At 33.4% G+C, this 12,699-nt stretch overlaps 1 protein-coding gene across 1 annotated transcript in view; it reads left to right on the top strand.

The window, feature by feature from the left end:
- Positions 1 to 9,368, top strand: part of EMB (embigin) — a 43,627-nt gene extending 34,259 nt beyond the window's left edge. Inside the window, exons 6-9 of the mRNA XM_019641422.1 lie at positions 1,441 to 1,717; positions 2,494 to 2,527; positions 5,529 to 5,583; positions 6,155 to 9,368. Coding sequence (XP_019496967.1) covers positions 1,441 to 1,717; positions 2,494 to 2,527; positions 5,529 to 5,583; positions 6,155 to 6,172 — 384 coding nt within the window. The 3' untranslated portion in view covers positions 6,173 to 9,368. The remainder of the gene's footprint in view (positions 1 to 1,440; positions 1,718 to 2,493; positions 2,528 to 5,528; positions 5,584 to 6,154) is intronic.
- The last annotated feature ends 3,331 nt before the right edge of the window (positions 9,369 to 12,699 follow it).

Below are 12,699 nucleotides of genomic sequence, written 5' to 3'. Positions count from 1 at the left end.
CAGTGTAGATCTTACAATGAAATATTAAATTACTTAGACAAAATTGATGCTATCATAGAGTGTTGAAGGAGGACAGAGGAAGGACTTAAAAGGAAGAGTGATTGATTCTGTGATTTTTTTTTCAAAGAAATAGCTCAAAATCACTTAGGAGTAGACTTCAACCATTAACATTTCTGCTTATCTTCTTATTGATGATTTGGAAAGGCAATAGTCTTGTGTATGTAAATATTTTTTAAAACACCTAAATTTGAAAAATATATCAATTATATTATTTGAAATACACACCTAATTTATTTATGCAAATGTGATACTAGACAAAAATAGCCTAAATCTAATTGCATTAAACTTTTAGAATGTAGCCTGTGCTTCTCTCCATTTGCTACCAATTTTCTCTTATTTTCGCCCTAAGCATGGGTCATATTAGGATGTGAGAGAAGTGCCGGGAAGTGGGTACAGGTCAAAACTTTAGGTCAAGTGTTTTTTCAAAATGTAGACCAACCATGTGCATCAGAATCACCTGAGATGCCTATTAATCATGCAGTACTTTGAATTATCAGCTCTGAGTTAGAAAGGGTACATTTGTAACAAGCATTACACAGAGCTAGGTTGCTATAATTTTGGGGGCAAAAAATAAACTCACAGACAGTTCTTCATGAGATCACCTCTGAGAATATTTGTATGCAGATTAGCATTTATTAAGCAGTGAAGGCATCAGATGGCCTGAGAATAAAATTTAATTGAAATGGATTAAATAAATAAGCCACCAAATAGCTTAGTATGTTTCCTGAGAGGCTGGGGGAAAGAAACCCAGTGAATCTCAGAAGCCAGCTTTCCTGAGAGAGAGAGAAATTCAGATATGAGAAGATAGCAGATGGGCAGACGACTACATACACAAGGCTCGCCGGGGAGTTCTGACATTCCTTTTACCTCTTCTTCGAAGGCCTGAAGATTTTATCTTCAGTTCCAGTCAGAGAAACTTGCAATGTCAGGATCCAGTGATCTTCCTTTATAGGAATGATCATATTTAATAGCTTCATTAACTTTATTAATAGTTGACTTAAAGTATGCCTGTGCTTGTGAAAGAGGAAGTTCTTGAACGGCTATAGTAAGGAATTAGAATGTGAAACACAGATGGCTGAGATTTTTTTGTATTTTTAATTCTCATATAATTCTGACCCATGATGACCTACATGCTATAGTTTCAAACATTCAGTGCTAAGTTCTGAAAGCAAAGCATATTTTCCTCTGTTTGCTACCTCTGGGAGATCATACTCAGCTAAGATTTGAGCTCTGTTATATATAACTTTTCACAAATTTTAATATGCCTTTTCCTGGTAAGCAGTTTTTTGGCACTATCTTTACTATAGCTTTCGCTCAAAATTAGATCATTTAGGACATGTATCTTCTATATAATATGATGGGATTTTAATGTCTCCTTAGGTTCCTCTTGATGTTCAAATGAAGGATAAGTATGTGATCAGTGGAACAAATGCTAGTGAAACAAAACTCAAGATAATGCATCTTTCGGAGAAAGATCAGGGATCTTACTGGTGCCATGCAATATTCCAACTAGGCAAGAGTGAAGGCCATGTTGAACTTGTCGTGCTGAGTTATTTGGTGCCCCTCAAACCATTTCTTGCAATAACTGCTGAGGTGGTTCTTGTAGTGGCTATTATTCTCCTTTGCGAAATGTACTTCAAAAAGAAGAAGCGCCCAGGTATCATTTATTTTTTAGATAACATTCTCATGTTATAACTCTACATTACAGGGCTTTAGAGTTTTGGGGGGAAATCTAGTTTTTGTATTTGGAGTGGTATTTATGTTAATATCAATGGTTGCAGTAAGCTATGAGCTTGTATTGATGGTCTTTCTGTTTCAACTTACTAAAATACATCTCCCCTGCCTTCTTTGGTGTTACTGGTACATACACACCAATTAATATATGCTTTGGTACTGGAATATTGGAAAATTCTGTGCTAGCTTAATAGAAAATATTTTAAAAACAAACACTTATTATTTCACTTTGATAACTCATTTAAAAAATGTTTTATAAAACATTCTGGAGTCCTCATAAAAGAGACATTGTCCTGTCAGTTTCCTATTTTTATAGCTTGTACCTGATGGACCATGTGTTGAGAAAGCAATGGTTCCCCTAAGAAAACTTATTTTAAACTCTGTATTCTCTTCTGACTTTGTATTAAATTTTTATAACTTAAGTAATTTTGTAACCAATCAGTCAAATCTGTTTTTAAACATTCCAGACACTAGGCTATGCTTTACTGAAACTGTAGGTAAGGTCTGGAGAGCAGGAAAAGACGTGATGGAGGTACAGCTGTCTAATGTAGCACATCTCTCTATCACTCCAAAAAAGAGAAACAACACAGTGCATTCTAAACTCCAGGGCAGGGGGGAGGGCGGGGGAATTGACATGAACATATATGCTTCATAAGAATCATAAACCAGTCTTAATATTTTATATTTTTTGTTACACAGATGATGGGAAAGAGTTTGAACAAATTGAACAGCTGTAAGTATTATTTTTTACAAATTATTTTTTATTTGAGTAAAATACAGATAAAAATGAAATCAAATAGAATGTTTACAGTTAGGGGAAACAATCGCAATATTTTGTGTGTTGTTTTCTGTACACGTCCATGTTGTGATGAGGCCTCTGGAATTTGCCTGCCTGTGTGGGTCTCCCGCCATCCTGTACTCCTTTCACTGCTCTGTGCTTCAGTTTTCTCCAACAATGGGTTTCATGATCGTACTTATGACATAAGGCTTTTGGACTGAGTGACATTGTATATGTAAAAATGCTTAGCATGGGCTTTGATGCACAGAAGGTGTTTGGTAACCATAAGGAAGTATAATTCGTGTAAAGCACTGATTCTCAACCCTGGCTATGTTTTTGATCACTTAGGCTGCTCCTTGAAAATACAGTTGCTCAGACCTTACTGGATCTCTGGGTCAGAACCCCTGGGATTGGTACCTGGCCATCTGTATTTCATTAAAGTATCTATCACTGATTCTGATTCCGTGTCATGTTGAAAATCACTGGCCTAGAATTTGGTTAGTCATTATTTTTGCAAGCACACAAGTGGTGTCACTAGTTCTTTTACAGCTCCCTCTCCCGCTTAGTTTAGAGTTGAGCATGAGGAGGACTGGGAAGGAAATTACCAGGGATGTAATTTGGTTTAGTGAAGCTGGGAGTTGCTAGGTCCTTCAAACCAGAGAACTGAGTGTGGAGTCCAGTAGTGGAGGTGGCCAAGCCTGGAATTAATATCAGAGTAACATTTAGTTTATAACCAGAAGTTTGTACTTACTCCCATCGTCTTTGCCATGCACTCCTCTGGCAACCATCTGTTTGTTCTCTGTATATATGAATCTGTTTCTGTTTTGTTAATTTGTTGTTTTTTCTTTTTTCTTTTAGATTTCACATATAAATGAAATTATTTGATATTTGTCTTTCTCTGTCTGACTTATTGTACTTAACATAATACCCTCTAGGTCCATAAATAAGCCACAAGATGTAATGTGTAGCCTAGGGAAAACAGTTGACAATATAATAACTTTGTATGGTGATAGATGGTTACTAGGCTTATTGTGGTGATCGCATTGTAAGGTATACAAATGTTGAATCAGTATGTTGTACACCTGAGACTAATATAATATTGTATTGTCAGTGATACTTCAAAAAAACAAATATCTGAGTAACAGAGCCAAGGGCTGGGGACCAGGAAAATTGAGAACAGATTAAAGCAGCCAAGAGAAACCTAGGAAATTGGAGGCCTCAGCAAAACTGCTCACAACAAAACATGGCAGTTAAGTTTATCTTTATCATCCAACAGGAGCTATGAGGTGTAAGTGCTGTGCCACGGTTAAAGAGCAGGCCTGGGGTGCACAGGTGTCATTTAGATGTTTGTAGACATTATTCAAAATAATTAGTTTTACTCAATTCACATATGGCAGGTAAAATAAATCAACACAGTCTGAGCTTCTACAGGAGTTCCATACCCCAGGTAGGAAACACAACGCTGTCTCAGAATCACAGACTCGCACAGCTGCGCCTCCTTCTGGACAGCTGGATATCTTATTTATATTGATTTGAACTTTGTATCTTCCTGGTTCCCATATGGAGTCCCTTTCTTAAACTTAGAGCCCTATAAAATACAGGGCAGTCATTCAGATAGTTGAAAGAGGGACAACTTTGCCAGATTTTTCTATTCTCCCAGCTCTGCCTCCCCAGTGTTTCCATCCATTTTCTGGTGCTCATGTTTGGGGGTTACTCTGGTCTCGGTGCACCCTGGCTTGTTAAAGACACTCTCTGAAAGGATGATGCCAGAAAAATATGGAGCAGACTATCAATTCTTAATAATTTAATTTTTATTTAGGTAGCTTACCTCATTTAAAAACATATTTTGCAAATATTTTTTTCTAGACTACCTTCGGAGCAATGTCAAACTGATTAAATCTCTAGTATAATGAATTAACTTTTGTTTCTGGAAAACTGGGATATTGTACATCATTTTCTCCATCCTATTCTGCTCTTCAGAGACCACTGACAGTGTTTCAGTTTTGTCATCTTTAATTATATCAATATCTTTAGATTTCATACAAGTATCAAGGACACTTGAATGAATTTGCACCAACCTTTTACCTTTAGAATTTTTAGTTAGGAGGTGAGTTTCTCTTGACAGAGAATAAATATTATTTATGAATACATTTTATATATGTTTATATATGTGTTTATATATCAGCAACTCATAATCCCTTGGTGAAAATGATTCTTAAAAATAGTATTAAATGTATAACATCAAAACAAGAGACTCACTTCAAATAGTTCAATGAGGAGCTCACTCATTACCTGAACCACTCAGACATTTAATCCATAAAATCTCACCTACCTGTCCCTCTCCCCCAGATTTTGACATAACTGATAGTTGAATAGGTGGTTGAATTTATTCTCTGGTGTTAATAGCTTGATGGGCTTAAAGCTGCCATAAGACCTAGAAGGCCATTAGTTATATAGCCTTGTTACCTACTTCAGTCACTCTTGTCTTAAGAATCTGAAGGCTGGATTTGTATTCTTCCTCTGATGCACATCAGGTAGATAAAACCATGTTTAGCCTCTAATTGAATGTAATAAACATGTCAAATTGCAGCACTTGTATCTCACATACTGGCTGAGCTCCTGATTGGATATTATTTTGCATGTGTCAAAACAACACACAAGCTATAACCATATACCCAAGCCCCCACATGTGCTTAGGGAGAAGCAGTTCTTCCGCTGCATAAAATAAATAGGTCTTTGTCACTGTCATCTGTGGTTAAGAGTTCCTCTCTAATCAATGGCAAAAAAAAAAATCAACTTTATGATTAAAACATTATTAGGAAGAGTGAATTCTCTCTGTGTTGCCCTTTCACATTGACCTGATAGCCATGATGCAGATGGTGTACTGACTTAATTTTACGTAAACATCTGACTTAATGTAAACATCTAGTAATTTTCTTTTTTGTTTTCTATACAGGAAATCAGACGATAGCAATGGTATAGAAAACAATGTCCCCAGGTACAGAAAAAATGTAAGTTACTTCCAAATGTTATTCCAAATAAAAAGTAAAATCCAATATACATAGGCTGTCTATTAATCCAGCTACTTTTTTTATTTCATAAAAGAACTAGTCCATCACTATGTACTTGAATATGTTTGTTTACAATATTATAGGAGAAAATATATAGTTATACAAAAATAAATGGCATCTTTTTTCCACCATAAAACAGGTAGCAACCAATCTAAAAGTAAATCTATTGTGTTGCCTGTGTATTTTCTTCTTTTGTTACCATGGGTTAGTTTCTTTTATAACTTTTCGGGTAGTCTTACTTTTTATTCTCTCAATTTTTCTGGAATCTCCTATTTTATTCTCATCTATTCCCATATATTTGGTCCATATTAGCTAATCTTTACTGATTAGAATAAAAATTATTATAGTTTATTAGCATTTTTTCCTGAGTATTGAGAATAAGAACTGTTGGTTTTAGCGGTAGTTTGGATCACTCCTTCTCAGCAATTTTTGCTTTGCTGAATTGATCATAAGTCATTATAGAATAACCAGGACATGCTAATTATCATTCACTATGTTTTGTTTAACTCAGGAATCTGCGGACCAATGAATGAGAAGCATCACATCAAGAGTCATGGGAAGATGTAACGGAGTTTCTGTTTCTGCTTTGTTATGCTTCCTATTAAGACTGAGTTTTTACTTTTAGGAAAATAAAAAGTTTATACAACATGCTCAGCAGTAGCTTCGTAAATAATATATGCTATCTCAGATCTAAAGATATATTTTCATCTTATAATTATTTTACACTAAAGCAAGGTATACTGTATTAAATATGTTCTGTGGGCTGTAACCCAGGATAACTAATTTCATCCTGGTCCTCAAGGGACACAGAACAGACACCAGCAAAACCAGTTAATAGTTCATAGAGCTAGCTAATGTCACTCAAGACCTGTTTATAACCAAAGAATTCATGAAAAAGGAAGCCTTTGCCATTTGTCTTTAAAAATTTTTCCCCAATCATGCTTACAATGTATAGAAGTGTTTGTAATAATTTTCATGTGGTGTTCATCCTTCTGTCATATTAAAAAAAAGTGTGACTTTACTAGGAAATGAATACTTTCTTTCTGCCTTTGATATTGATGGTCACTCTCTATAATCTCCACGAGAAAAACATAGTTTTCCATTTTCCTCCAAAAATATTGGTTTAAGGTAAGGAAATAAAACCATGCAACTTGCCCCAAAGCTCCATCACCACAAAAGCAAACTTCCCAACCTTTAGTTCACTCATCTCCACTGCTTTCCTACATCAGGCTAAAGTGATTCTTAGTCTTTATGTAGAGCATTGTTTTTTAAGCCATTGGTTTTGGATTTCTTAAGTTATATCTAGTAATGATGTTGTAGGGTGCAGATCCATACAGTCGTCATACAGCACTGCTACAAGGATGCTTCTGTGGTTCATGGTTTCCTGGTATCTTGACTTAGTACCTGGTTTTCCGGTGTCCATAACTGTCTAAATATCTAAAACTGCATTATTAGTGCTTTACAATACTAATTGTTTTGTCTGAAATCCAGAAGTACTAAAGTATTTCTTCTATGTTGTTGCAAATACCTTAGATTTTTCTTCAAAAATAGAATAGTGTCTATTACATATCTGTAACATTATAAAGTAATATTACATTGCAATATAATATTGTATTGTAATAGTATATTGTAATATTATAACTGAAATATTATAAAGTCACTCTTACCAAATCGAATGAAACCTGAATAGACATGAAAAGCTGTCAGTGGCTTTGAGTGGGATATTACGGTTATACTACAGAATCCTGGATTGGGTTAAAGATGGTGATATGAAATCTGCTGGGTGTCCTTGGTGGTGCTGAGTGCAATGCTCACAGTGCATCAGAGTTCACAACAATCAGAAGCAAAGAGGGACGTTTGGCAAGGAACCCACACATTTTTGGTGACTAGGAGATTAAAATTTGGAGAAGAGTTCAATTTTATAAAGAATGTTTTATAGAAATTTACACTATGTGCTGACTGAGAATATTATAAAATTCTGGTAGTGGAATTTATAATTTATATGGCATCTAACTAATGTTAAAATATTACTAATGTATGAATAATACACATAAAGTAGTAACTTGGAAGCTGCTGATTATTTTGCTGTAGCATTATTTTGTGTAAAGCATGTTATCTATATACACAGGTTTAACTAAAATATGTCCCTTAAGTAATGGCAGATTTCACTTTAATACTGGTCTCAGAGCCATAAGCCATACATTTGTTTTGGTTTAATTCATTATTAATTTGAAAAATTATCTTGGGTGATATCTATTAATATATGATGACAGAGAACCTATCAGGTCACTGAATTAACCTAAACAATTTGAATTCAGTGCATTAGATCTGTTATTTGACTAAGTCCAATTCAAAACAGTGTATTTGTGGCTGGGTATATACAAAACCAAAAAACAATATGTAGCTCATATGCAGTATGCATCCTTCCATTTTGCTACTATACTACTATTTAGGCTAAAATACGTTTCAAGCAAGAAAAATTGCTGCCCCAAGGAAAAGTAATCTGAAATATTTATAAAGTAAATTTAATTTTTAAGTGGCAGTGCTTGCTATTTTTCCTAGCAAAGACAATTTATTTCGGTAACTTTAGGCAGAAAACGTACTCAGAAAATTAAAGTTGAATTTTGGCTTTTCAGAGTCTCTTTGGATGGCTTCTGGAAAATTACTTTACCGCTGTTAGATTAAAAATGAAATGCTTCCATTAACTAACCTCATGGAGATGATAAATGGATTAATTCATAATGAACAGTTGTAAATTGACTAAAAATACTAAGTGAGCAGTAGGAAAACCACTGCACATTTATATATTAGATGCCTTGGGAAATTCTATTAATCTTTCCAGCTAACAGGGTTTTATAGCATATTAAGTAGATTTAATGATGTTGTAAAATTCCCAGACACTGTCATATTAGTTTATATTATATTAATGTAAATAGTCTCCCTTTGTAGTCTTTCTCTTTTTTTTCTCAGCATCTAGTTACTCAGGCCAAAACCTAGAACTTGTGATATCGTCTTCTCCTCTATTAACTAATACATATCAGTCATGAATCTCTCTTCCTTAAACCTCCTGAATATCTCATGAATCCACCCATTACCCACCCCCCCACTCACCCTATGCAGCTGCAACAGCTAAGGTCTTCATTTTCCTACCTCAGTCTCGTCTTTTATTGATCCAGTTTTTGCACTGCTGCCCAAATAATCTTTCTTAAAACACAAGCTGCACTATGTAACTTAATGCGGCAGCTTCATGTCTGACCTCTGCGGGATCCCCTTTGCCATTTCTTAGTATTGCAGTTTTCTAAATTGCTAATCTGTCTCTACGAATAATGTCTTGATTTAGCTTTGGTGTACAGAGAAATTCAGTGCTGGCCCCGCACTCCTCCCAATGGACGAATTCGAGTGTAGCTGTCAAGACTTTAATCTGATGTTATTTCCCGGCAGATCCCTCCTACCCAGTGGAGTGTGTACCATCTTATGTGCTCAGATAACCACACATCTCTTTGTTGTTATTACCCTGTATTGTAAATATACATTTATTTGCATCCTCCTTGGATTCTGCTTTTCATTGTGTCCTGCCACAGAGAGGGGACATTAGAGATGTCATGAAGTGTGTGTTGAATAAATGTCTAAGTAAAAATCAATCAAATTTCATAAATTTGTTCTTATTTTTAAAAGAACAATCTAAATTATGACATCAGAATTTAGTAAATAAAATATTTGACAGAGATGAGCAAGCTTTTATTACTTTATTTTTGATTCTATTAGTTTGAAAAACACAGAGTTATAAAATAAATCCTGTCCGATTTTAATAATATATTAATATCTAGTGAGGAAAGAAAGATCTGATTCCTAAAATATTACACAGGGTATGTTGCTTTCAACTTATTTAAATTACTGTTGTCTGTTTTTTATGGGCAGTAAAAATGTTAACATTGATTTTTATCCTTTCTTTTAGTAAGATAATATATAGACTTTAAATATAAAGAATTTGAGCACTGTGTTCCTTTGCATGGTACTGTGGGCAGGTGCTGACATTTGTGCCCACTCCACTAAACGTCTTATTCCCCTCCCACCAATGTCTTACAGTACCTTAGACTATCTCAGAATCCAATTCAAAATTTTATCTTAAACAATGTTTTTAGAAAGCTTTAATTGTTTAGTTTTGGCCACTGGAAGTTTGTCATTAATCAAATTCATCAAAAGAAAACAATGTGAGTTCTGCTCCCTTATTCCCTGGGTCTTCATCTTTGAGGCATTTAAATAGATTTATGAAAAATGATTTACTGAATATCTATTATACTTTATAGAAAATTAATCTTTTTACATTGAACAAAGCTATGCAATGAATTAGGGACTTACCTCCTATTAGCATTGTTAATCTTTAGGTGGGAGCAAATGCAAGTATGTATTCCAGTATTATAAAAGGCACAGTGACCTAATTATAGCATGCTCTGAACTAATATTTACTGAATAAATGAAAAATTTATAAGTGACTCAATTAACTTGGAATCTTAAATTATACATATTTATGTAATATCTAATTTGATTTTGATTAACTAAATTTATCCTACTCTAGTATAGATAAGAAAACTGGAACTCTCTGTGAACATTTCTCTCTCATGATATTTAGGAATACATTTGCACTGTATGTAGGTCAGTTCTATACCATTTGTCAGTTGAGTTCTTTATTGAGGATATATAATATTATTAAACAATAATAACTGACATTCCTTGAGTGCTTAGCATGTGAGAGACACTGTGCTAAATGCTTTGAAATGTTTTGTCTCATTTAATCCCCACGTCATCTTACGCTATAGGAACTATTACCATCTACTTTTATATAGATGAGGAAACCGAAGCTTAGAGAGATTAAATGTTTGGAGCCGGGATTGAAATCCAAGGAGTCCTCAAGAGTCTAGGTTTAACAATCACGTTAAAAAGCTTTGGCTCATTACTTATGTGCTTCTTAGAAAATGAGGCTATTGTCTATCAACTATCTTTTTTTTTAATGTCATTCATTTAAATGGTCAGTTATATAACAGTTTCCATAATCTTAATCTTAAAGCTCATAGGACTTGTGTTTACTTGTGTCCCTGCAGTGGTGCTGGGAATCAATACACTTTTGTGTGCTTTGCGAGTCTTTTTTCACCCTCCAATTTGACTTCTCAATAGCTGATGTTACCATAAAATTTATCACCCAAATGCTGACAATAAAAGAAGGTGCTATTTATAATTTTACCAGGGCAACAGACAGGAAACGGACTGTATGGTCACATTTTTAGCCTGTAGGAAAGAGCTAAGTATTTTATGGATGTTCTAGCCTAGGCAAAGCAGTAACAGCAGCAAGTTTGAATGATAAACATAAATTCTCTTCCAGGGAGAGAACTATCTTTAGCAAATGCCAGGTCAGTGTCATTATAGAGAAGTGCCTATGATGAGATAATTTCGTAAGTTTAAAAATGTATTACTTTCCAAAAATAATTTAAACTTTATTAGCATTCAAAAGTATGATTCACAAGTTGTAAGAGAAGCTGGGAAAGAAAGTCATACTTTTGATGGCCTATGAAATGAAATGGACAATTCTTTGGACTTGTTTATTTTCATAATGAGTGGGTCTTAATAACATCTGTGTGATTCTCAATGAATCAGGAATGCCTGATTATGCCTTTACAATCAATTTTGCTTATGAAATCAGTGATTCCTCATGAATAACGTTGCCAAAATTACTTTTAATCACGATTAACCTGTGACATCTATATTTCTTACTCTCTCATTTCCCACATGGGAAAGTGCTAAGGAAACTTGTTTAGTGTATTGGTTAAAATCAATATATTATTTTGGTGTGTTATCTATTATCTTTAAGAACTTTTGTTCATAAAAAGTGGTTTTGCTATTTAATTTGTAATTTACTTCAGAAAATAATTTAGGGCAAATTCTTATTTTTCTAAAGCTTATTTGATAAGCAAATAAGAATATGAGACTTTTTATACATGTAATTAACTATAATGCTATTTAGTGCTATAAAATATAAAATATGTTTATATTAATTGTTTATCTCTTAAGATAGAAATATGATTATGAACTCTACTATTTTTTAAAATAAAAAATCATGGATCTATTATGGCATGTTTCCTAATTATAATATTTTCTTTTTTAGCATATGTATCTAAATTCTCATTAATGGCTTTCTGTATTATGTAAATAGCACAGAAAATGTCTGTATGGGAATGTTTTTAAAAAAACTTTTTTGTTGCATATAACTCAAAGGCTATATCTAATATGCAATTAAATCCAATAAATTTACTCAATTAAAAATTTAAGTGAGTATTAGAAAATATATTTTCAATTTAAAAGTTGTAATAATGGTTTAAAAGTGAATTTAAAGGACTAGATAATAGAAAATACGGATTTTTTTTCTTCGATTATACTCACAAGTTTTGTCAATTCATCCTTCTCAAATCCAACAAAAATGTATGTCTAGAACTGGGACTATGTATTTTGACACATCACAGAGGAAGTTAGAAAGGAATTTTCAAAACATACCAAATATATTTGGAAAATTTAAAGGACAACTATAGCTTGTCTTTTATCAATTGATATAAATGTACATTTATTTTGATATAAATGTACATTTAAAATAAAGTTAATGTATAAAACATATTTGCTTGTTGTTCTGGGTAAATTTTTTTTTTAAATTACAGTGTCATTTTAAGTTGTTTCAGCAAAAATGGTTTCAAAATTTGTATTCTATGACAATGTCTACTGCTAAAAAAGGGAATCAATATTCCAAATATGGCATTTTAATGATGCCAACAGTCAAGAAAAAAATAAAAAGTATTTGGGAGGATAATAGCAGATTTTACTATGCATTATACTTGATTGTTACCTTAATTGAAATAATTAAATATATATGTTGCAGTGATTAATAGTTAATAAAGAAGTGTTTGTGTTGTAAAGCATGTGAAGCCAATATAAAAGGAGTAATTGTATTTGGGCAGTGATGAGATTAAAAAACAAAGGTTAGGGAAAAGATGGAGTAGACATATTTTCCCCTAG

This window comes from Hipposideros armiger, unplaced genomic scaffold (assembly GCF_001890085.2).
Source record: "Hipposideros armiger isolate ML-2016 unplaced genomic scaffold, ASM189008v1 scaffold_60, whole genome shotgun sequence".
Taxonomy (NCBI): Eukaryota; Metazoa; Chordata; class Mammalia; order Chiroptera; family Hipposideridae; genus Hipposideros; species Hipposideros armiger.
This window is presented reverse-complemented; position numbering and strand designations above follow the sequence as displayed.